This window comes from Morone saxatilis, unplaced genomic scaffold (assembly GCF_004916995.1).
Source record: "Morone saxatilis isolate NCDOM2014 unplaced genomic scaffold, NCSU_SB_2.0 Contig14, whole genome shotgun sequence".
Lineage (NCBI taxonomy): Eukaryota > Metazoa > Chordata > Actinopteri > Moronidae > Morone > Morone saxatilis.
Genome location: NW_023339696.1, coordinates 4,119,203 through 4,135,803, shown reverse-complemented (window position 1 = coordinate 4,135,803; position 16,601 = coordinate 4,119,203). Strand labels below are relative to the sequence as shown.

The following is a 16,601-nucleotide window of genomic DNA, read 5'->3' as shown; positions in this document are numbered from 1 at the left end:
ATATCCCATTTCTGCCAATAGATCTTTCTAAAAGTTACACACTAGACCTTTAAACATCTTTTGTGGCATTTGTTTCACCTTGTCCCTGTGCTCCTCGGCACTCTGTAGCTCCCCCTGTAGTTTGGTAATGATGTCACAGAGCTCCTGTCGCTGCTCTGCAGACTCCCTGCGGTCCTGCTGCAGGATATCCATCAGAGCCTAGGGTAAACGTCAGAGAAAACATTTTTAGGACATAAGATGCTTTTAGAGACATCACTAGAAAATGTTAAAATCTTTGGCTTGAGGGACAAACTATGAGGAAAAAACAGCTATAAAGGTGCCTTCAGGTGATCAACACATACTATGACTCCAGTGGAAGGAACTGATTCCCTCATCTGAGTTCCTTTATTCCCGGCTTTCTGAACCTCAGCACAGTGCAGCGGCTTTTCTGGTAAGGCAGGTGGAGAACCATTTACTCCATTAGAGCTCAAACTGTTTCTTTTTGCCGGCGTAGTATTCTCTGTAGTATCGAGTTTCTCTCCCTCGGTCAGCCTGGCCCGTAGCTCCTCTACCTGTCAAGAAAGAACGAGCAAAGCAGCCATAAAAACATTTTAAAATGCAGGCTTTTACTTTTGCATACCAGTCATTCCTTATGCTGTTAAATGTAAAACATGTTTAACATGCAACAACATTGTTAATGGGCTATTTACCTACATTAATCATAAAAAATATGTATACATGAAACACATACAGGCTTTTTGTACTGTAACTGCCAATTGCCTGTCAGTGCAGGCCTACTTTGTAAAATATGTCGTACAAACACATATCTTCCAAACCTTTTTTCCAGGAATCAAGGAGTTGTCGGTAAATCAAAGGTAAACCTTTGTGTTTATTGAACACAATTACAAGACGTGCTAAATTCCTAGCAGGCACACTGCACGTACGGCAACAGGACCACAGTGGAAATCATTCTGTTGGTCATTAACATCACCATCTTTCAGGAAAAAATGAACACAAATATTTCCAGGTATTGTACCTCAGTGGTATGGTCGACATGTTGTGACAAGACACAAACTAAATCAAAGTGAGGCTGATAACAATCTACAGAGTTGGTAGGAACCAACAGCTGAAGCAGTTTCACCTGAACCACCGTGGGTAGTATTATATGCTCATTCAGTCAAGCAAAAAATAAATAAATTTAATACAATAAATTCTAAAAATACCCCTACCTGTTGCTACCTATGACTAAATTTAGCACAAACTATATCTTTGACTCTTCTGTTAAAGGTCCAGTGTGTAACATTCAGGAGCTATTGGCAGAAATGGAATATAATTTTCATAGCTGTTTTCATTAGTGTGTAATTACCTTATTATAGGAATTTTCATGTTTTTGTTACCTTAGAATGAACTGTTTTTATCTACAGACGCACAGGTCGCCTTTCAGTCTGCCATTAGGTTGACTTTGAACCACAATGTTTCTACTGTAGCCCAGAATGGACAAACCAAACACTTGCTCTGGATAGGGCCGTCCGTGTTTTTCACACATTTTGCAGCCACTGCACTTACTCCCTTTGTATGGAGAGGGACGGTGAAACACTAGATCCCACCTAATCCTACACACTGGTCCTTTAAATATATATTTGTGGCCCTAATGGAGCACCGAACATAGCTCCTTAATGTTAGAACAACAGGGAAGGAAGAAAAAACTTGTGGCAAACATGTGACAAGAAGATCACTATTATTAGCAAATTCACCATTTCTGCAGCAACCATACAGCTGCTTTCAGAGACAGGATCAGCTGAGGAATGTGGTGGTAGAAAGGGAATGACTCATCCTCTCATTTCACTCTTAACACTGAGGGGCCCCTGACTGCTTCAGAGGAGTTTCAGTCAAAGACTGTGGTTGTGTTAGACAACTATGTATGTTCAGTGAGTTTAAAAACCTGGATGTGGTGGAAAAAACATAATGGAATTCATACGCACAGTGTAGATAACATTTACATAATGTTGTTCCCAACCGACCTACCTGCCTCAGTAGCTCTCTCTCACGGGTGGAGGCCTTGCCTTGTTCCTCCAGGGCCCTGGAGTACTTCACAGCCTGCTCCAGGTGCCTGTCCTTCAGCTTGCCCAGCTCTCGACTGGCCGACTCCCAGTCCTGACGCAGCCTTGATATCACAAATAATCAAGGGCACACATTCTCTTACTTTTTCTCATTCAATTCATTTTTGTGCAATCACATTTAGTCAATTGTGGATTCATTGTAGTTTTAATTCACACACAGAAGCTTCATGAAGAAATATTATCATAAATCAGTAGATTCACACATGAGATAGGCCCTCTCTAATCTCTTCATCCACAAAAGTAAAAAATTTAAATGACAAAATCTCAAAAAGCAGCAGGTAATCATAACAAAAAAGACACATGTACCAATGTTATGTTTTGCCTCCCTCATCCCTGTTGTATCAGTCTGTATAAAACATCATAGACCAGCTGACCAGGTACATATTAGTACATTTGTAGGTTTTCACAGGCCTCTTTTCAAGCTATTTGAGGGGATGCCCAATATCTCAGACTTTAAAAATCACTGTATTAGAACTTTAATTAGTGATCGATTACTGTGTTAAGCTATCAACAAGAGAAATCAGCTGTCATTTAAAGTTTCCTCCATGACTCACCATTTACTCATGAATTACCCATGAATTAAGTTACCTCTGTGACAAGATTTCCTGCAGACTCAGAGGAACAAATTAACTGCTGAAGTGAGACGAACCTCTCTAGCTGCAGCCTGTCGTGGCGTAACTCCTGAGCTTTACGTTCGGCACGGCTGCGTTCCTCCTCTGCCATCCGGCAGCGCTGAGACAGGCGTCGCTCACACATACGGCTGTTTCGAAGTTGCTCCCTCAGTTTACGCACCTCCAGAAGCAGGAACTGGGTCAAACCCTCCGGACCTTCCTCATCTGGGGAGAAAAGACAGGTGGAGGTTAATGTGTGGAGAGGGTGAACTCACTCAGGAGACATCAGGGGTGTATGAATATGTGTCTTACTCCTGACAAGCATGCACTGAAATCTTGTGTGTGTACTTTATGAAAGCAGAGGTCAAATCTATCAAGAGAAACCAAATTATCATATTTGCTCTACATCTTAGTACTTCATTCCTTTAGATGCTCTTGAGCATCATAATAACAAAGATGTATGTGCTCAGCTGTGCAGAGAGTACTTATCTACTAGATAGCATTGAACACTTAAGTTTCAAGAGATTTTAAGTGCTTTTTAAGTGCTTGTACCTTAGGTCTGATTGCTGGCCATTACATTTTATTATTAACCTCAGTGAGTTTTTTTTAAAACATTGAATGTCTTTGCTCTTTGTGTCTTTACTATGTGCCGGTAAAGACCTTTTCACACAACCAAAGCTAAGTCCTTTTTTGAAGAACTAAACTTTGCATTTTGGGCACGAAACATTCATGACCAATTTCAATGTAGTGTCTAAAAATGAAACCACTAGCAAAATTATAGTTAGTATTTCCAGTGAAATCAAACCATTAATTATATTCACTGAAGTACTACGATAATGTGTCTATTTCCAATGAAATCAAGTTTATTTTCATTCAAACAGTATCCACAAAAAGTCTCATAGCACAGCAAGATATTTCCCTCTCTATTGTCTCTAAATCTAAACAATTCCTGACAAAATATTGAGGTTATTTACTCAAGAACACATCAAAAGGAGTGGGTCTTAAAGTGGGCCAACAGTTTGAACAATTTACAGGACCCATACAGTACATGTAATGTAAGTTTGGTTGATTTCTTTCAATACTGAAGTCAATTTAAGGTTTGAGTCTAACTCCAAATTGTGACATGTGGCGAGTCCACACATCTGCAGTCCTCGACATGCAGTGAAATCCCTGCTTACCCAGTATGAGGGAGCATCGCTGTGTGGGCTGTTCTCCAGTCAGCTGTGTGTACTGCTCTGGGTGGTAAAACTCCAGCGATTCCATGAAGGCTTGAAGACCTCGCTGGCCCTGACCACGCAGAATGTCCAGCAAACGACCTGGTCAACAAAATGGAAAAATAAAAGTCTGAAAAACTGTAACAATGTAGAATTGACTGTCCTAAACACAGACTTCAACACAGGGGCGTTTTTAGACGTTTTTGACTGGGGTGGCACAAGTGGGGCTCTGACTCATGCAGGTGTGACATGAAGTATGTGTCTCAGCTTTCCAGTCATTCCCAATTTATGCAATTCCAACACAATTATGGAACCCAGTATGCAGGAATATTTAAATACACTAGGCAAAAAACAACACATTTATACCACATCCAAAAGACTGGTTGCATGGTTTTTGCCTAAAACTGCACGGGATTACCATAAAGTCGGCATGTTTGTAAATGGGAGACGTGTGGGTACCCATAGAACCTATTTTCATACAAACATTTTTTTGTTGCCAAAGATTAGCCTAATTTTGGAGCATTATTTAGCCCCCTTTCCTCACATGCTAACACGGCTTGGTTGGTAACAATGGATGCATTAGGTCATCTAGTTTCATATGATACCAGTGTCTTCACTCTAGCTTTAAAACAGTGTGGAGTGGTAGACGTTAGGATAATGGGGTTGCACTTTGGGTGGCCAATTAGATTTCAGGGGTGGCCAGCAACACCGCAGAACGGCCCCCTGGAAACGCCCCTCCTTTAACAGTGACAATGTTGAATAAATTAAAATTTATCAGCATTTTGGTCGTGTAAACTATCCCAGTTGAAACAGTCTAACCATGAAAATGTTACCTCTTTGATGTGTCATTCAGTCCTGTAGTTACATAGGTATTTAAAACAAGACTATAATGAATGTCTGGCTCTAGGATGAGCTAACTGATTGGCAATGAAACAACTGTGATATGAACTGGGTGCTCAGCCTTTATCCCGTCTTTACTTGCGGCATCTCCCTTCATCTTTATCTTCTTTCACTCCTCATTCTTCTCTGCCAGCCTTACACTCCTCTTTACTTAGCATTGTCTTTCATCACCTTGGTTCCTGCCTGTTTCTCTCACTGCAACATTTATCTTCACCCACCTGTTCCTCTCTGACAACCTGTTGCACAATCATTAACACACAATGTTTCTTCTTTGGGAATTTTTTGCTTGGCCATTAAAATATGGGTAAGGGTTAGGTTTCTGGAAGGATATGTTAGACGCCCTTAGTGAAGTGTTTCACCAAGATATCTCCAGAGATCCAAAGGTGGTCGCCCCTGAAGGCTTTGAGGAGAACCAAAATGTATTTGTTATACTTTTGGGGGCTGCAAATAAATGTATCACAGTAACACCTGATGCTCCAACATACAACATCTGGATTAAAAAACAATATGGGAACTGAATTTGAAAAGAGGTGGAGCCCTGCAATAAGTATATTAATGCAATAAGGGAATACTTAAATTCCAATAACCAACCTGTCCCTTTCATCCCATACCTCATAGTATCTTTGCCTCAACTTTGATGGATTACCTATCACAAATGTTACATAAAAATGATTCAACTTGATGATTTTGCATGAGTTGTTGAATTTATCTGTATGGCTGGTGTTACTTTGTTGCTTTTCAAATGAAATGTTACTCCTCTCACCGGCCTTGCTGATGCGCAGTGGGTACTGTGTGGAGTTGAGCACCTCGTCCTCATCCTGCTCATCGATGACCTTGCACTGGCGAAGGTACGGGGTGAGTTTGGCCGGGTTGAGGATGCGTGTGAGCTTGTGCCGGACCCCCTCCACGCGATCCCAAAGCTCCTCACAGTGCTCCTCCGACCAGGGGGAAGAAGATCGCACCTCCTCCTGAGCTATGTCCGCCTCCTCTGCCCAAACTGTGACACCTAAAAGAGAATTTAGTAGTTGCAGTTCAGTAAGTAGTGAAGGAAGACAGCACTGACAGAGAAACTGCTTTTTAAAAAGCATCTTGCGGTAATAGACTCCACAAATGTTTTGTTCTTTTGGACCTTACTGGCCAGATTTACTGGGGTATCTAATGTCCGGTCCTACACAAAATACTACTTCCCATGGAGAATTCCATTGGAGTTTGTTTATGTCTGACTACGCTTATCTGTATCTCTGCAACTCTCAGCCATGAGCCATTACTTTATGTAACAACTATGATTTCTAAACAATCACAGTTTGTCTGCTTTTCAACGCAAAGATGGGACACCAGAAGCAAACATATGAGGCACCTTTGTGAAATTGTTTATAATTACTCTAATTTCAGCCTTGATTAAAATCCTCTTTGTCCAACCAGAATGAATGGGCATATAATAGAAGCCATTAAGGATGCATATATGATTCCTGGGTTTATCTGCTGCATAGTTAAAGAATGAGAGATGTGAAATCCTTAGGGGAATGCTGAGGGGGACTTACTCCCTACAAAATACGAGTCTAACAGATGAACCATTAACTTGAAGCCATTAGCCATGCGGACCAAAAGAGGACGCCTTGATAAGGTGAAAGCCAATAACTGTTTGCATCACTGAACAAGAGCTCATATTTCATACACAGTGTGAGTTAATATAACAGCAGCAGTGGGTTTATAGACTGTTTAACTCCTATAGAGCAAAGGGTATGCTGTTCTGAGGGTCATAAACTATAGTGGGCACTTTGTGGATCTGTGTCTCAGAGTGCAAGAATGAAAATACTGGCGTGACTCATATTGTACACCTAAAAACACACCAGGGGACCGCAGACAAAGGCTTTCTCAGCCACATTCACTTCACACTGTGAAGGAAATAAGGAGAGAAAGTGAGTAAATCTAACTCCGGGAGTTCGCTGAAAAACAGTTAAATATATGCTTTTTTTTCTTAATGATCTACCCGTAATGATAAAGCTTTTACCAGCCTTTCAAGTCCAGAGAGACATTGCTGAACACGGCGTACTATAACAACACAGGCCCTCCATAGCTGTGCTGGACTACAGGCAAAATCCCATGTCTCATTCCTGTTGGTTTAACAAATGTAGTGAGTGCTTTATAATCACAGAGAGGTCCAAGTCACCAGCTTCTCTCTCATCTCACTGCAGTCTGAAACACAATGCAGCATGCCTTTCACTTTTTATGTTGCTTTGGAGGTTTTTGCCTGCTGAGATTTTAAGAAATAAATGATAGTAATAAACCTACAGACCAAGCAATCTTGAAAATGACCCTATCAGTGTCTCACACTGTTGTTACCCATCCAAGTTATTTACTCATAACGAGAGTAAGGTGCCTGCCGCTCTGTGCAGCTGATAGAGGCAGGCTGAGGCAGGCCTGGATGGCCTGGAATGTTTGTCATCACCCATAAACAGTCTATTGAGACGTTGTTCTTGTGTGATTACTACTTAAATCCTCCTTCCTACACTAATAGAAAACACTTATTAGCTGCAGAACACTAGCTACTCTTCCTGGGGTCCACACAAAACATTAAAAAAAACAGATAAGACACAAAACACCACATATTAACATCTGAAAAATGTGTATACACATTCTTTCAAAAGCACTGAATGTACATACAAAGTGAAATCTGACAATGTATTTATATACATATTGTTATACCTGATACATAGCACTACGGTTCAGTGACAACTGTTAAATATAGATATGCTTTCCATTAAAAAAAAAAAAAACATTAAAAACAAATAGGTGACACAAAATGACCCAAGTTATCTACTAATAAGATAATATATTCCAACAAGAATACTGTAGGCATATAATCAATTTGTTTCCTTTTTATCTGATCTTTTATCCCTCAAAAAGTTACACAAAAAAAGTTTTTGAATAAATATGAGCTTCAGTGTTATAATTAACCTGAGTGAAAATAAAGTGTTATATATACAGTTTGCAAAACTACCAGGAATTCAGATTATTGTGTTTACTGTTTTGAGAAAAATAGCTTCTGTTTTGGAGAAATGTGTCAAATCAGCTGAGAACTGAAGGTAACTTCACTCAGCCATACATAATATGAATATAATTAATAATGTATATTTCACAAACTGGCACTGGATGCTTTATATGTAGGAGACAAAAAGTTAAATCCAGTGGACACATGCTCTACACTGGACACAGTATTACAGACCCACACATATGAGGGTTGTACATAATGTGGCAGGTTATTGTATGAAGTTAAAGTTTTCATACCTGTGCTTCAGGCAGAGTAGTATAACCCTGAAAATTGCTAGTCTGTCAATGATCTCCTAGAGGTACAAACACACAGAGAAAGAGTAAACAGCGCCCTGACAGGTGAAGTCCTAAACCCTGACTTACCGCTCATGTCTTGAACTGCTTGAATCTGCTCTGAAGATGAGGCCAAGTAAAGCGGAGCGTAATCAAGTCCTTTACATCCCATTCAGGTCCAGAGACGAGTCATTCAGGAATGAAACTGAGCAGTGAGGTCAGGGTGTGTGGGCGCCACCTGACTGGAGAGTGGCGGAACGCATAGGTCCTCCTTTTTACGCACACCTTGGCGCACTCAGCTCCTCCACCCTCGGTCAACCACAGCCAGCCAATCAGCAGCCAAGAAGAAAGGAAAAAAAATCCTACTTATCACCACATCAGGGCGGATTTCCTTCCTTTATCAGGTCTATTCACTGGTCAGGAAAGATTGGACAGAAAGCGATCCGTGTAAACTGTCTAGTGTGTAGTAGAGTCTTTATAGCACAAGGTGGCGCTTTGAACCAATGGTGATCCACTCCTACTGTAAAGCTTTCGCCTATAAGCACCACGTTATAGTAGTAATACTGTTAATATCGCAATATATTTTAAGCGGAGAGAATCCTCCTTCGGCTCGGACACGACTGTTTCGCTGAACTGTGAGCGTTGTCACATTTTGGCTTGTCACAGAGAATATGACTCATTAACACTGAGTCACTTTTCAGGTGCTTCACTGCAATCAGGAGCGAAAATAGCTTCAGACCTTGTAAAAGTACAGGAGAGGCAGTTTGGTGTTGTGCCCTGGAGGAGAGCAGGTTAATCACCAGCGCTGCCAAGGGAAACCTGACTGCTGTGATACATAAAAACACAATGACACACAGTTTCATCCTTACTGTCTTTTATGCTTGTAGATATGCTTATGCTGGCTCTAGCACTACACTCAGAATCACTGTAATTAATGGAGTATTAAATAAGTGGTGCAGCTGACTCATACCTTTGAGTATCACTAATAACTTGTCAGTGCTTCATAATGCCTTTAGCTTGGGGATGACAACAGGAAGTGATGAAACAGCCAAAACAAGTAAAGGGAAGTGCCAAAAGGGAATTATGCAAATTAGATGACTGCATGTCATCAAAATAACTGAACAGCAGGTAAAAGACTTCTAAAAGGCGTGTTTGTATCACAATTCAAACGTATATTTAGATGTGCATAATGTAACCAAGTCCTTGGTTTATGAAAATACGTACATAATTGCCTCTTCAAGGCAGCTGGGGAAACTCTTCAGTGTGGGGGACGAGACCGGGCAGAGGGTGCGGCGTGAAATGTGTCTTTCAGTTACAGTACGATCGCAGACAGGAAATATAGGGTGCCTGGCAGAGGAATGTGTCTTTTTCTTGGCATGTGGACAGGAAATGTCAGGCTGCCCTCCATCTCTGGGCCTCCCCTGAATAAACAGGCCTCCTGTTTGGGGGCTCACTGCTGTTGCTGAGTGACAGTGCAGGTACATGCACACAGAGGGTGTAAAGGGATATTACATTATGCGCTGATATCTCCTCAAACACTACAGGAAGTGCAATTAGGTGAGGGCGCTCTAGAAGTTGCTTGTGCAGAAATACACACAGACTTTGCATCAGCCTTGACCACACTTAGTTTGTGGTAAGCTGTACAAAAATAACATTGGTGACAACATTTGACATTATACACTCACTGAAGGATCTGTAGTATACATGTGGCACTACAAGCTGAGCAGTATTGATTGTATTAACAGTGTGTGGGGAGGTGATATGATTTTATTAACTTGTATCTGCTAAATAAGAGAATTTACAGACAGGAAGTTCCTCCTTGTGTCTTTATCTTTTCTTGTGCTGTATCATCATTGTTTCATCATTGCTCTCTCTTTGGCTCCATCTTTGTTCCCACGAACTCACACCTCCTCTCTGGCTGTCGTTCTTTTATAGCTCCCTCTTGCCCACCGTTTTCTTCTCTCTGTTCTTCTTGTCATTTACTCTAAGCCTCTTCCTCTGACAGACCAATCCATCCTCCAACAGTACGTCTTGGTCTGCCGAGGGAGGGAGGGTTGCAGTGGATGAGCATTCCTGTTGTCTCTGAGGTGACAGCGGCACAGAAGAGCCATTGACGGCAGCACTGGACCCCACAGTTTGCTCATGCTGGAATGTGCGATATCGTGACAGTTCAGACCCACAGAAACAGACAGTGCAGAAGTCATTTTTAGATTTTCAAGTTGATGTGTTTCTCCTGCACGTGCTGCTTCACTGTCTTTTTGAAAAGCAGCTGCTATTAAGTTTGACCTGCAGCTTCAAAGTAAAGGAAACTGGGTGGGACTGATAACCATCACTGCTGCATTTTGTGGAAGAAGCAAGTTTCTTTAGCTTTTCATATCTATTGCTGCTAGGGGCTGTGGCCCCGTGTGCAAAAGGTTTCAGCTCAGGATGAAATCAGACATCTGAATAAATTTAAATAGAACTTTATGTACACCTCTTCAACCCTCACTGGAAAAAGCCACACCGATGTATATCTATGTTTTCTGTCGTCATCAGCCGTCATGTTTTAGCTTCTTTGATGACAAGTTTTCACGCTCCCTTGGCTCTTCTTGTGCTAAATAAAAAGTGTGGTCCTCCATTTGTCCAAATTTCAGTTCTCAAACTTATAATAAAACACAATATTGTGAGCCAGGACCAGCACACACTTTTCTTCTTCTTGTACACTTTTTTCTTGTACCTGTTCAACATATTGGCAAAAACAGGCACTGTAGAGTCGTTTGTCCGTTCTGGGCTACTGTAGCAACATGGCGGCTTCCGTGGCTCATTATAAGATAATAAAAATGTAACGGTTCATTCTTTAAAGTCTTTATGCACTACTGAAAACGTATGGATATTCTTTTGCTTTTCTGTCAATAGATCCTCCTAAACATTACACACCAGACCTTTAAACAGCACCAGTGTCTGTGTGTTTCATTTCTATGTTTGTTCCACTCTGATCCTGCCCAGAACACAACAGGCCCAGCTCTTCACCCAGCAGCTGACCCCCGTCGCTCCATCTATGACTCAAGCCCGACGGCTGCACAGAATTGCCCCTTTGTGTCTTTGAAGAATGTGTCTTTTCTGGCTTTTTTTTTTTGGAAAACAGAGGCCGAGAAAGAGAGGGATGGGGGCATGAGTAATTGAGCCAGATTTGAATCTTGACATGTGATTTATGCTCACTTCGTAGGCAGCATTATGTGACACTAGCTTTCACTATTGATCAGGCTGATGGTGCAGAAGTGACATTATAAGTGAGAAATGAATAATTGACACTAGTGAAACATACGTGTTTCTACTCTCCGCTTGTAAAGAGGAAGATATATAAGGGCACAGTGCTGCGTTGATAAATTTGACCAAGAAAGCCACTTGAGGTCTATGCAGTTAAAGTGTCCTCTTATTCTCAGCTCTGTCATATATGGCAGCACCAGTATAGCTTAATGAGATCTTGTAAACATCCCAGAGTATTACCATGCAATTTCCTGTTTAACATGGAATCAACATCAATAACACCAGGGGGTCAGAGTGAAGGAAGGAATTCTTATTGAAGCAAACAAAAAGCTTGGACAAACAATGAGTGGGACAATAATATTGAAAGATTTAAACCAGAGGCCACTTTTTGGGAGTATTTATTTGTCATTGAATAAACATGAAAAACTAATTTATGATTTCTAATAATGTAATTTATGAATAATTTTTGTTTTTCTCACATGGAGACGATGTGGCTGAAGTCCAACCTCACAGATCCTCATCTGGACAAACTCGGACAAGTCATCTTTCAATCAGGACACAATCAAAGAGCAAGTGCACATACATTTACATAAGTTTTTAACGCATCTATCTCTTGGCCATAGCCCTTATAATGAAAGAAGTTGCGGAATGTCTTTGGTTTAGAGCTAGGACTGCATAATACAATCACTTTTTCTGTTTTAAACCAGATAGTGCTTTATAGAGTTGTGTGAAGTAAAAATCTAAACTATGAAACTACAAAAAGGCATTTTACCATTATTTCAATGGTAAATAATTATTACATAATATATATTATATGCTAATGTTGCCCAACGTGCCCTGGATGTCAGTATCCACCAGTCTACCTAGGAAATATGTTTTGGTCATGCCAGTCTTTATCCAATCTATCTTATCTTTTGGAATTCTGTTTTTCAATCAGCAATGGGTGGTGAAACAGTTACTCCTAACCCTTTAAACCTGTTGTACTCATGTCTTTATCACCTCTCAGACAGATTTCTGTACTTTTCTGATGGAAAACTTGTTGTATTGTGTACTTGTGTGCAAGTAAAAAAGCCATTTTAGCCCAGATGCCAGAGTAACCCTCCCTCAGCTCCATAGTAGTTGCCCATTTTTCTACACTATGACAAACCTATGTAAACCTGAGTATGACCTACGAAATGCCTGTTGATCCACTCATTATACTGCCTAGAGTGTCTTTTTCTACATGCTCGCAGACAAATGTGCACACACACAGGCATGGCTTCGCGGTGCCAGTGAAATCTAACGCGTCGGCCCGCTCCCCTTCCTGTCACTCTCCTTTCCGAGCCAGTGAGGTTTGAGTTGACGTTTGAATTACAGGGTGTTACATAGCTGTCTAAATCTGAGTTCCACCACACATTTGAACTGCAGACATAGACAACTTTAACAACCACTGCACATCAATTTTCCAGATACACAAACAGTTTTAAAAATGCAACTATTGCTAACCACATGCTAAAAGTTGCCTCAGAACAGGAACAGGGTAACATATAGTAATAGAGCAGTCACGACAAGCGCTACACTTTTGGCATCAACAGTCCGTACGTCTGTCTGAGTATTTATGTGTGTGTATTTATACACGTATTGGATTGTAAGTGGGTGTAATGCTCCTGCTTCTTTTTGCACTTATGTATGATGCCTAAACGGACCAGCTTGGAGATGACGTCCAGGGATCACTGTTCTCAGCATGCCTCACCGTCTGCTGGATCACATTTCCCTGGTTTTAGGGATTCCCTTTTTAACTGACATCAACAAAACAAACACCAGGAAGAAAACCTCCTGGGAATGATAACAATAAAGCGAGAGAGTGGCAGTGTGGTTAAGACGCTTATGTTCTATTTCAAGCTCCACACAACAATGCTTGTCTGTAATCGCACAAACAGAATATTTTCAGGGTCATCTAACAGAGACAGATATCAACAATAGCACTGAGATGCGAGAATACAGGAAGCCATTTAGTTTCCTAATAAACCCCTGACAATATCTGGTCTCTGTTCATCTCCAGCTGTATCAGCGTCTGTGTGCACACTCTAACCATGAATACAGTACGTCTGGAAGTACAATGGCTGGTTTCAATGCTCTCCAGCTCTCCCAGACACCGTCATCTGCCTACAGGGACGAGGGAGTACGCCTTGCAGAGTCCTTCTCTTGGCTCCTAGCTGTTCACTGTGGTCTGCGTTTGAGAAAAGTCAAACTGATCGCTGAAAAATATGAGTAGAAGACTTTCACATCACTATAGTGACCCCTTAACACTGTCTGGCACCCTTATGGGGGTGGTTCACACAGTGGTTAAGAGCCTCTGCTCAAGGATGAGTAATAGGAATAACATGATAAAATATACCTGCAAAAAACCCATATGTACATCATTATGGAAAGCGTGGTTAGAAAGTGAGACTGAGGGTCAGAAGGTTGTTATAGCCTTCTGATCTGAGCTATCTGAGTAACTATAATGCTGGATCTGAAATCATCACCCGATTCATTCACTGTATAATAGACACTCAGTAGTTAAATATATAGTGAAATTTTGATTTTAGACTTAAATTTTGGACACAGGTTTAGTGTCCAACAACTATAGTTTTGCATCAATACAATGTGATGCATTAATGTGGGATTGTAAGCAGAAAGTAGTGTGGCCTACATACCATGGGTGCTACTGCTGCTGCTTTTTTTTCCAACTTTCTGAAGACACTATATTGTGCATACATTTTAAACACAGAATTAAAACACTCAAATTAAAATGGCGGCCATTATCTCATTATTAATCTCCAGATTAGGTACTCTTCTTTTCAGAGACAAATGCATGATCCCTCAACAGCTTCCCAACTGCAAACCCTGCCAATGGTGTTTAATGGGTAATCCTCAGCTCCCTAGGCTTAAAAAGTGGCTCTGGTAGGTTTAAAGCTCTCTTCTTTGCGGAGGACCGCACCTGTAGTCAAATTGGATTCCCATTGTTCCATATGTTCAGTATGCTCCAGACAATCTCTTATAATCACTAATTATAATGTATTGCAAAAAAATGAATATATTGAAACATATGATTGTTTGGGGGTTGGGGGGATTTTCCATTTTCTTCATTTTTCAGTTTTATAACAATGACACGATTTTCAACTCCTGAAAAACATTATATATATTCAAGTTAACTTTATGGTATTCTATCACAATTAACTGAAACCACCCAGTAAACCTATCCTCATGCACATATATTTAGTAAACATTTTAACATACTCAACATCAATTGCTTTGAAGTGGATTACAGTATGTTGCAGGAATGGTTTGAGATGCTCTTGTGGAGGCTGACTTCCTGAGAAATAGTCAAAAAGGACTAACCACTGTGCAGGGCTGTTGAGGTGCCATGTTCTATTCTTGACCTTTTCTAAAAAATATCTGACTTCTAAATTTAGACCAGGTTTCGAGATACAAAGGTGAACAGTTTCTGTTCAGGGACGGTCAGAACTAAGTATTTCAGTATGTGTCTGTCTGTTCATTGCCTGTTTTTTTTAAGCCTAGAAAGCAGTAGAGCAGGACTGACATCACAATGCTCTATTGTCTCTGGGCCAACACTCAGCTTCCTGGTGGGTCAGAATCCACGGAAACAGGAGCAGAATCCAAACAAAGACACAGGAGTCGACTTCTTTCATGTACCCCTTAACCCAGCCCTCCATATATCAACCTCATCACCCTCGCACACACACTTCAACTTCAACTTCAACAATGTTCTCCAAATGCACATCTGGGTTTTATGAGAACAGGGGTATAACCTGGATCTGTTCTCCAGAGCAGGAGCCAGAGTCACAAAATAAATACAAAAAAAAATTCATCCAGACTGACGGACACCCACAATGCAGAGTGACGCTCTGGGTGAAGTGGAATCCCCCTTACACTTACTCATACCTGTTCAAATGTCTTTTTACTGGATGAATCGATTGTCTGAGTGACAGCAATGAACTGCTGAATACTAAATGAGTTTCAGCGTCTGAGAAGAGTTGAAGTTTCTTGGCTGCCTCTCTGATTGTGAGTAAGTCATTTCCTGTGAAGAAAAATGTTTTCTCATCCTGTTAGACTAGCACTCCTTCCTCCCTACCTCCGTCTCTTTCCTCCTGCCCATGAGCTTCAGGTCAGTTTGTGCTCTTTTATCCAAGTTTGATCTGTTGAACCTCAATGTATAAATAAAGAAAATGTCACAATTCTTTACAGAGACAGCAACATTTTCAACATAATAGTTTAGGGTGTCGGGTTCCCTGTCATTGCTCTCTCTTTTATCACTCCTTTGGTCTTCTGGTTTTCTTTTCCTCGCCCTCACATTTACTGCTCATCAGAAAGCGTCTGATACTTTGCAGCTGTTGTCAACAGGAGCTGCTCGCCCTCCCAGATTCTCAGTGAAGATGATCCCACCATTTCTCATGTCTGTTCTCAAGGTCCACCCCACCTCCATTCACATCTCCTTCTCTTCAATCACCTCCCTTTCCCCCTTTACTCAGAGCTGACAGCCTTTTCTCCTCACCCCTTCTCTCCTGTGTCCACCCTGCTCCCTTATCTCTCTCTTTTATCACACCCGTTAGTCAATTCAGCGTTTCCCGTGTTTCCAAGTTCTCCCACACATCTCGGGATATTAATTTCAAGGTAGCAAATAGATTTCAATTTAACCAAATAACCAACATCATTCATAAATGTGTGAAGGGTAGGAGATAGACTGCTGTGAGCTCTCCACAAAGATGTGCATCATCAGTGGTAATACTCTAAAAATGCCTCTGAAAATCAGATGAAATGCCCTTTGAAATGTCTTATCCTGCAGTACACACATGCATACACACTCTCTCTCACACACATACTATTGTTGCATGCCCAGCTAAAAAGTTGGTGGTGAGTGAGAGGAAGAAGTGTCACAGAAAGAAGAAAGGTTGATGGCACTCGTGGGAACTCTTAAGAGATCATGTTTACAGAGCTGAGCAAAGGTCAGGGATAATATCTGTGTGTGTGTGTGATTCATTAGGTTTGCTCCATATCTCATCTTAAACTTTTGATTAAATATCCAAGTTATTGCAGCCTATTCCTAATTTGAAGTTGGTTTATGTGTCAAACATTTGTCTAAGGCAATGCCAGACAGAGAGGATCCAAGGTTAAGGCCTGATAATTTCAAGCATTAGGAGGTTCCTCTCTCTCTGTCTCTTTCT

The 16,601-nt window shown here is 41.0% G+C and overlaps 1 protein-coding gene across 1 annotated transcript in view; it reads right to left on the bottom strand.

Annotated features, from left to right (window-relative positions):
• Positions 1-8,582, bottom strand: part of zmp:0000000896 (caspase recruitment domain-containing protein 10) — a 14,652-nt gene extending 6,070 nt beyond the window's left edge. Inside the window, exons 1-7 of the mRNA XM_035654403.1 lie at positions 8,239-8,582; positions 5,588-5,830; positions 3,889-4,026; positions 2,749-2,935; positions 2,005-2,143; positions 342-551; positions 79-198 (exon numbers count right to left, since the gene is read on the bottom strand). Coding sequence (XP_035510296.1) covers positions 79-198; positions 342-551; positions 2,005-2,143; positions 2,749-2,935; positions 3,889-4,026; positions 5,588-5,830; positions 8,239-8,320 — 1,119 coding nt within the window. The 5' untranslated portion in view covers positions 8,321-8,582. The remainder of the gene's footprint in view (positions 1-78; positions 199-341; positions 552-2,004; positions 2,144-2,748; positions 2,936-3,888; positions 4,027-5,587; positions 5,831-8,238) is intronic.
• Positions 8,583-16,601: the final 8,019 nt, after the last annotated feature.